The following is an 8824-nucleotide window of genomic DNA, read 5'->3' on the forward strand; positions in this document are numbered from 1 at the left end:
TCGGGACCTGTGCTCCCTAGGGTGTGATCTTTATAAGTGAAAGTGCATTGGTGTCCTGGGGGAGGAAGTGCTGTAGGCTAATTGTGGCTGCCCAGGTGTCCATAATGAAAACTGCACAAAGAAAAGGAATACGGATTTATTAGAGAAAACATTATTGCCACCCAAAGATGGATATGATATTTACAAAACGTTAGGATAATATATAGGCCTGGGGCCTATAACAAAAATGTGAATTTGTCTTGCTCTCAAAATGAATAAGAGTATTCATATTTTTGTTAGGCTACTTTATATATTTGATGCTGTGCATTTTGATTTATGTCAAATCAATTCAATTACAAGGCATTGAAATAGATCTTGACGCATAGTATTCCCACATACTACCCAGATTCGCGATGAAGATTCGGAAATTAAATATAATAACTATTATGACTGTTCAATGTATGTTATTGTCTCATTTTGGCATTGCTAAGACGATGTTTCTGGTTTAATGACAAGTCCTATACATTCGTAATTTTGACAGCTGTACTTTCAGGGAGAGGTAATAAAACACGGTCTGTTTGGACAGCTCTGGAGCGTTGACAAAACTGGAATCCATCAAGATGATACTTGGAGTGTGAAATGTCGCTCTGCAAGAACACGCCCGATCATAACCTTGATTTAATTGTTTTGTTAACGGCCATAAATCAGGTAGAGAACATCATGACTGATGTAGACTATAACAATAATTTTCAGAAGTTAAAATAAGGCTGTGTAATGTTCTAGGCCCATTGAACGTTATTCAGCTCTAGTAGGCCAAATCTGGGAAGTACAGGTGCTAACCCCTCGCAATTGTTTCGACATCGGCTTGTTATTACAACAATTTTACAGTGTGTGACATTGGTACAGATCTATCGCCTCGGCCCTTAGAGGCTCTGCTTTACCTCAATGGTGAAGGGTTGCGCTAAATACATGCAAAATTGATCACTCTAGCACACAGTCGCAGACAATACTTAAAGAGAGCCTATAACTTTAGTTTTTTTTTGGCCCACGGGGTTGCCAAGTGACCTGGGCCATCGGTCACATGGGCGTCATTACACAGAGTGCGCACTGTTCCTCGAATCTTCTCGGCCTCATGGGATGCCTGCCAGGACACTGGGAGAGAAAAAGAAGTAATGGTTTGTTATGATGACCTTTTACGTTTCCATTAGTCTCCTCTCTTATTTAGCGCTGTAACCCCGGAGTACTCAGCAAATGTGATTTAACCCTGTGTACATTGACCCAGCGAGTAATCAAAAGGCCCTAAATGCACCAGTCACAAGAGGCGAAGAGGGGAACGACTTTAATCTGCAACGGGGCTGTTTTTATGTAAACACAGAGGTTGTTAATGTACAGACACTGCGACACCATCATATTTAAAAGCTTCCATTAAATAAGCCCTTCGATTGTTTAAACGACAGGGCAGACTGAGGCGAGTGTAGTTAGTCTACCACTCCTAATGTCCATCTAATGACCACGTAATGTTTTATCTATACTCTTCTGTGGGGCAAAGGTAGGAGAACAGTATAATTCTATGACCACAAATGGAGAGAAAAAAATATATAATGTCGCCCACACTGTAGCCTTTCAGGATCTTCCTTTTCAATGATGTGATTTTAATGATGTGCCTTCTGGTTAATTATTTTTATTTGAGTTTAATATGGCCTAAAACCACAATAACTGTGGAGATTAAACTACATTCAGGGTTGGCTGTTGGCATTATAAATCTGGATGTTTCTGTTTGAGTGGTAAGTATAGGGTTTTGCTCTCTTTTTTCTCAAAGACATGGGGAAAGAAAAACATTAGACAATTATATTTAATTGGGAGGAGGGAGTTGAAATACAACTAGCCCTACTAACTTTGAAAAGTCATTATATATGGATTTAATAAAATGTGTTTGTGACTTATTCATTAGCTAAATATACTATGGATATAGATCACTTCCCCATTTGGATTGGTACAAGAGGGCATTTATGAGTCACTTGTCTGGGGTGGACATATTCAGAGACAATCACTGTTATAGCCTGTGATGAAGTTTGTGGAGTTAAATTTAATGGCCATATGAGTGGAACTCTCCGGATGGTGATTGCTGGCCTAAAGGGTAGGGGAAAATCCATGAGGTTTCCATATTTTCCCATGATCAGTGGTGGAAGATAAGGATATTTAGATTGTTATGTTTCCTGCGTGATGAGTCCTGTCTCCACTGATGGGCAGCTGGGCTATAGCTCCTCTCCTCTTGGCTGGCTCTAGCAACAGTCCAACACTGATAGGCCTCCAAATATCAAGCAACAAAAATAAACAGCCTAAATCTCCCAAAGGGTCCTGATGCATTTAGACGATGTTTCAATCACAAATAAAGGAATACATTAAGAGCTCTCTCCTATTAGATTCAAAACCTGGATAATGTGGCCCGTGTCCTAATGTGGCCTACTGAGACCTATAGGGATATATTTTTTGTGCTAGCCTGGTGTCCCAACCCTTTGTCAAAGAGGTCATGGGAATACTCATATGGACCAACACAGACATAACACAGACAATTGATGTTTGTTGAACCAGTGGGCGGACAGACACCCTGAAACAATCCTCAAAAACATCTAGACCTTTTCACATGATGGAGAGTCCATTTCCCTCATAACACGGGGACCTATTAAACAGAACTGATTAAAATATGAATACATATAATAAAAGCCACATTTGGGGTTACAAACGGGATAATCCTGTTTTCAATTGACGTTGGATAACTCCCTTAAAATATATATTTTTGCTTTGAAAATAATGGCACTATGCCATACAGAAGGCGGTGTACAATGGCTCAGGTCCCATTAAATCTACGAAAGTTCCTTCCTGAGACAAACATTGCCAGAAATAGTCATCTTGGCCTGGGTCGACGTTTTACCAGAGTAGAGTAATAATTCTCAGTGTAGTAATGGAAATTATTTAATTGACTCCCAAAATCTGATCCGAGAGAGTTGTTAGATGAGGCGCTCCATCAGCATTCCTGAGCTCGGGTAAGCCTTCCTGAAAAATACACACTGAGAAATCAACTGACAACAATAGGCTTGAAGTCAGCTGTAGCTGTCAAACTTATATATATTTTTTTATCTGCCGCTGTTTACTGGGACTCATGCATGGTTTGACATTTTCTTTTTCAACGTGCTTATACAGTTGTCTTAGGAAGTTCTGATAGCCTCAATCAACATTTCCAGGATAAAGTATAATACAAAGCACTTTTAAATGGACTATGTGTAGCTATTACAATGTTATTGGTGTTTAAACACAAACCTGCATTGATATAATTGAAAACAAAAGGCAAATAAACAATTTTATCAGAGCTGAAACAATAATTGTAGGCCTTTGTCACATGGGTCATACTTTCATTTTCAACTGGACAAACCTGACCTTCACTCACTATGAAATAATTTCCTAAATTAAATGGCACTATTTTACTGACTTACTGACGTTCTTGAGTGTCAAGCCTCCAGTGCCTTGACATGTTTTAGTGTGCATGTTTTAATGCTTCCCTCTGAAGGCTCATCGGCACCTGAAATAACTTAGGCGTGGTAACCCTTTGTGCCTCTGCTACATCCTTTTCCCTGGATTGTTTTGACTGCATGATCGGGGGCAAACGTTAGCCTACATTTAATTTCTAATTTGAACCCGGAAAAGTGTCATCCGAAAACACCACGATAGCAGGCAGTCAGGGTCATAGATCCTGCCGGCAATGAATCAAGCCTAATGAATGCAGTAATGACAATGGGTTAAACAGTGCATGGGCCTATATTCGTGGCGTGGGAATTCGGGAACGTGTACCTGCACGATACAAACTCGTCTCCATGTCAGACATGCACGCAGGCAAACAAACACACACGCACACTACTTTCTCCATTTTAGAGGAGTGTATGAGAAAGTAAGCATGTTATAGAGATTCAGTTTGATTTAAAAAACAACAACAATATTCCATGAGTAAACGATTTTATATTATTATCAATATGGATATGATTGTACTTGTATTGTTATGATGATGCTGATTATGATTGTGATTATTTTTATATTATTATCCATATAAAATGACAAAAAAGTATAGACCTAATCCTGTTTACAATAATACTTAAAAAATACAATTTACCCATACATATTTGTCATTGTTATAATAATCAGCCCCCCATTATGTTCGTTACCCGGTGAAGTATTGCCTCTGAAGTTAATTTTGTTTTCGTTTAAGAGGGGAATAGATTTCCTCTGTTTATTATGAGCATAGGGACGGATTTGCGTCACCATGCAACTTGCTGGTCGAGATAAAGTTGCACAAATATTGAAAAAAGGAAGTTCTAACAGTAATTATAAAGTTTCCCCCTCTACCAAGGAAGAAATAAGGATTGCTGCTGTATCCTAAAATAGGTAAACATGTTCTATTTTGAGACAAATCCAACAGGCATATCTGCTAATTTCGCACGAATCACAGCCCATAAAAAACAGAGTAATCTGAATCCAATAGAAACTATAGTTTCCTGCACTCGGCGCTGCATATACCATGTAGATCGTGGTACTTCACTTGTTTTAGCTTGTAACCTAAATGTATGATGTTCAATTGATGATATTGTCAGAAATTAAACATGGCACAAAAATATGAAATCTTTTTCAAATGCAATCTTCAATATTGTCCGTGTTTACTTTTTTTTGTAGCCTAAATCGTTTAATTTGCAGTTGTTTTGCCATTTGAGCGACAAAACAACCAACCCAATGCAGAAAATATGAAAATGTGATTCCACTAGTTCAGCCTAATAATTTTTGTATCAACTTTTTTTTTAAAGTATTCAGAAACAAATACAGGCGAATGCCTAAAAGCCGAGTGCAAGGATAAACGTAATTACATTATTCGACATGTGTACATGTTCATCTTGCAGAAGACGTTTGCCCTTGCATTTATTGTTGTCGTTGCTGCATGCCATCCACGATGAACAAGATAGTGACGAAGATGATGATGTTGCCTGTGACTGCTGTTGAAAATGTTTATGAAGATATTCAATATATGGTCATTAGCCACACTTAACTCTGCACATTTCCATCACAAGGGCGTGTTCGGGTGTCGAAACCAAACTTCTATTGGCTAGAAAGCAACCAATCCGTGTCAGAGGAAAAACTTCAACGTTGAAGTACTTAGACCAAAGACTAACATGTCAGAGTTGTGTGAGAGATTTCTGGCACTTACACAAAGACGGCAGCCTTTCTGACTACAGTTAACTCAACGTTACATGCCGAATTTATTGTTCTATCATCGTTTGTGATCAACCGAGGGGCAACATTACGAGTTCAGGATGTATACGGCAGGACTCAATCCGTTTTACGCGTCAAATTTTAGTCTTTGGTCTGCCTATTGCGCGGGTGGTTTCGCTGTGGATACAATGAAGAAGCCCTCATTTTGCATTGCTGACATTTTGCAGGTTGGGGATGCCGAGAACATCCCGGGATCCTCGGCCCTCATGGCTCATATGGGACACCGTTCTCAGGTCCACATCTCTGGATCTCCGTTGCGTCCTTCCCCTGTGGGGCCAGAACAGTCGGTCTACGGTGGGAGACTGAACCCCGGGTCTCCATATCACAGGCACGGAATACACTTAACGTCTGTATCTAGAACGAGTTTCAATTCCCAACAAGCTCCTCCACCATCAAGCAAGGACCTCAAGTTCGGAATCGATCGGATATTGTCAACAGACTTCGACTCAAAAACAAAAGACATATTGTCTTTAAGAGGTAACCTTTTAAATGAACTTTCATACCGTTGTCAAAATGAATTCTCTATTAACTATTTATAGGCCTACATCAAGATTATTTTACTGCTATAGAAAGCATTCAAGAATGCCATGATGTTGTAAAGGCACTTTTTAGTTTTTTAAATGGGGCTGCATTGACTTAATTAAAGGCTACGTTTATAAATTACTGACCTCGAAGGCACCTAAACCACAGTGACTACATCATGCACTTTATTATTTACGCACACAAAACCTCTATATGAACATCCAAACTGCCACAGCTGCCTCACTATAAAACTGGGTATTATTTAGCTTGGGACGGCAGATAGCCTAGTGTTGGGCCACTAACCGAAAGGTTGCTAGATCGAATCCCCCCGCTGACAAGGTAAAAATCTGTCGTTCAGCCACTGATCAAGGCATTTAATCCACTGGTCCTAAACCGTCATTGTGAATAAGAATTTGTTCTTAAATTACTTGCCTGGTTAAATAAAGGTTTAAACATTCAGACTCGCACACCAAAGTCATTTTTAGGTGAAAAGTTTTACCATTGACAAATACTCGTATTTCATACGTTGCGGTAATTTCTTACTTATTTATCTCTCGCCCTGTGACAGATCTCACGTCCATTGTTAGCTCGAATCGTCAGTCAGGGATCCACATGCCCGTTCTGCCCTCGGCGAACCAGTACTTCGCATCCATAGACCCAGCGATGAGCGACACGTCCTCCACGATGAACTCACTAAACTGCGCCAGGCAATCAGGGCAGCATCAGTTTCAGGACACCTTCCCAGGTAGTGTAGCCGTCAGCACATAGGCTACATAGGGACCTTTTCCGCACACATGACATTTAAGGACTCAAACAATATTTGTACATAGCCGTTATTATTCAGACTTTGCTCAGTGTTTTTAAACCATAGGCCTATCTTCTGGTGATCGTGTTTTTCAAGTGAATATAATTTGGCATGTTTGATGGCATGACACCACTTTTCTAGGATATCCAACTATAATTTACCAGTGCACTTTGAAATTTGAACGAATAAATAACATTGCTCAACCTTTATGTCCCTTTATTTATACAGGTCCGTATGCTGTCCTCACAAAAGACACGATACCACAGACATACAAAAGGAAGAGGTCCTGGTCGCGAGCGGTCTTCTCCAACCTGCAAAGAAAAGGACTTGAGAAACGATTCGAAATACAGAAATACGTCACCAAACCCGACAGAAAACAACTGGCTGCAATGCTTGGCCTAACAGATGCACAGGTACGTTACTTGCATCATGTTGTAGCCTATAGGCCCCAATTTTTTGGACATTGTATTATGGACTATATGCAATTGTTTTTGTTATTTTAAGAATCCTTTCTTCTTGAGATGCAAAGACATGCCTAATAGTATAATATTCAATAAGTTTAGCTGAAGCGTTAAAGATTGCGCGATAGAAATATACCCTAAAAGTAATTTGCGACTGAGCCGACATATGAGCGTTTACCGTGAATGCAGTCTCCGCTAAATCATGAACATTGTCTTTAAATTTCAATAATGCTGTAACGCTGAACTTTCGCGATACGGATTGAATAGAGCCCTGGTCTTGTGTTGTTAAGACAGGAAGCCGCCACTCAGAGGACACACCCGGTAATATATCCTAGTAGGCAACTTCAGAATTTTGCAATCGAGAACTTTTAGGGAAATGAAAGTCGATTACAACGAGCAAATGGAGAAAGGTCATAATCTTACGTAACTCCATTGGGTTAAGCAATACACATAATACTAGCCTATAGCCCAGCTGATGTGTTAATAACAATTTGTTTTTGTAGGCTATAGGCCCACATTTAGGCAAAGTATGCCCAGCTTTACCCACACTGTTGTTTTATTCTGCATTCACTTTATTGTAGCCTACCTAGGCTACTGTCAAGTTATTCATTATGAAATGTAGGCTATGATTTCCGTATCTATACGGTTTTGTTGTGTTATGTAGAGGCTCTGGGTCATAGGTAGGTCTCTGGGTCATATTTATATGGAGCAAAATTCATTGTCAACCTGTTGGCGACTAGCCTAGGCATCAGGATCGCGTTGTCGACATCTAAACGAGCTTTTGCACTTTCTCGTCAGGTCAAAGTGTGGTTCCAGAACAGGCGCATGAAGTGGAGGCATTCGAAAGAAGCCCAGGCACAGAAGGACAAGGAGAAGGAGACACTGGGCAAGTCACTGACAGAGGCCGAGCCCAAAGAGCCGGAAGTGTCCGAGTGTGAGAGTGAAGCGAGCTGCGAGTCCGAATTCGAGGAAGGACAGGAGGACAAGAGTGACGTGGACATTTCTGAGCATAACAAGACTAGTGTGATCATGACCGGGGTCACCCCTGTGAGCACGGAAGAGGCAACTTCAGTCGGTGCCCTCACAGAAACTGTGGCATCATCACACATATAAATATGAGTGCAAAGTCAAACGTATTTTTTTTAAATGTAACATTAATAATTTAATATAAATATTATTTTGATAAATTGATATACAGAGTGAAGTTTGTCTTACTGCAGAGGCTATTGGTTATTAGTCTTTTTTACTTTCGACTCCTCCCATCTTTCAGCTCTGTCAGTCAGTATTAGGCGATGTGCATGACTTTTTCCTCAAATTAAGGAAATATTCTGTTGTGAATTTTAATCTGAAACAGGTGTTCCGCGTTCTGAAATCCCAGAAAATGACACAATGTTAATGTAATTTACTCTGGAAGCGTTAATAAATATTGTTGTATTTTATATTTTTCAATAATTATTTGCACTGAAAATATTGTAAATAAAATAAAAAAATCTTTCTTTTGATTTTCGATTAAATGTAATATGTTATATATATTATTATTAATAATATTATTATCTTTTAATTGCATTATTGGGCCCATTATTATTTCCTCTTTCGGGTCTAATCGAATACTGAAAACATCACTGAAGGAGAGAGAACTTCACAATTGACATGGTCCTGACTAGCCTATAGGCTAATATTCACTCCAAAAACAGTTATCGGAAGTGGATAATACAATTTTATTTTCGTCATAGGCTATACATTTAGG

At 39.4% G+C, this 8824-nt stretch overlaps 1 protein-coding gene across 2 annotated transcripts; it reads left to right on the top strand.

Moving 5' to 3' along the window:
- The first annotated feature begins 5194 nt into the window (after positions 1 to 5194).
- Positions 5195 to 8579, top strand: LOC139407737 (H2.0-like homeobox protein). Of its 2 annotated transcripts, XM_071151592.1 has the most exons (4): positions 5195 to 5766; positions 6380 to 6556; positions 6845 to 7029; positions 7876 to 8579. In XM_071151592.1, the coding sequence occupies exons 1-4, from the start codon at positions 5331 to 5333 to the stop codon at positions 8188 to 8190; spliced, it is 1113 nt and encodes a 370-aa protein (XP_071007693.1). In that variant the 5' UTR covers positions 5195 to 5330; the 3' UTR covers positions 8191 to 8579. The 2 variants fall into 2 exon arrangements, with proteins under 2 accessions (XP_071007693.1, XP_071007694.1); XM_071151593.1 differs by lacking the exon at positions 6380 to 6556.
- Positions 8580 to 8824: the final 245 nt, after the last annotated feature.

Source organism: Oncorhynchus clarkii, chromosome 4 (genome assembly GCF_045791955.1).
Source record: "Oncorhynchus clarkii lewisi isolate Uvic-CL-2024 chromosome 4, UVic_Ocla_1.0, whole genome shotgun sequence".
In the NCBI taxonomy this organism is placed as follows: Eukaryota; Metazoa; Chordata; class Actinopteri; order Salmoniformes; family Salmonidae; genus Oncorhynchus; species Oncorhynchus clarkii.

Excerpts from the sequence above, each read along its gene's own strand:
- LOC139407737 (XM_071151592.1), top strand. The coding sequence starts at position 5,331 with ATGTATACGGCAGGACTCAATCCGTTTTACGCGTCAAATTTTAGTCTT. Across the intron at positions 5,767-6,379 it reads AGACATATTGTCTTTAAGAG|ATCTCACGTCCATTGTTAGC; the intron begins GTAACCTTTTAA and ends GCCCTGTGACAG. Across the intron at positions 7,030-7,875 it reads TTGGCCTAACAGATGCACAG|GTCAAAGTGTGGTTCCAGAA; the intron begins GTACGTTACTTG and ends CTTTCTCGTCAG.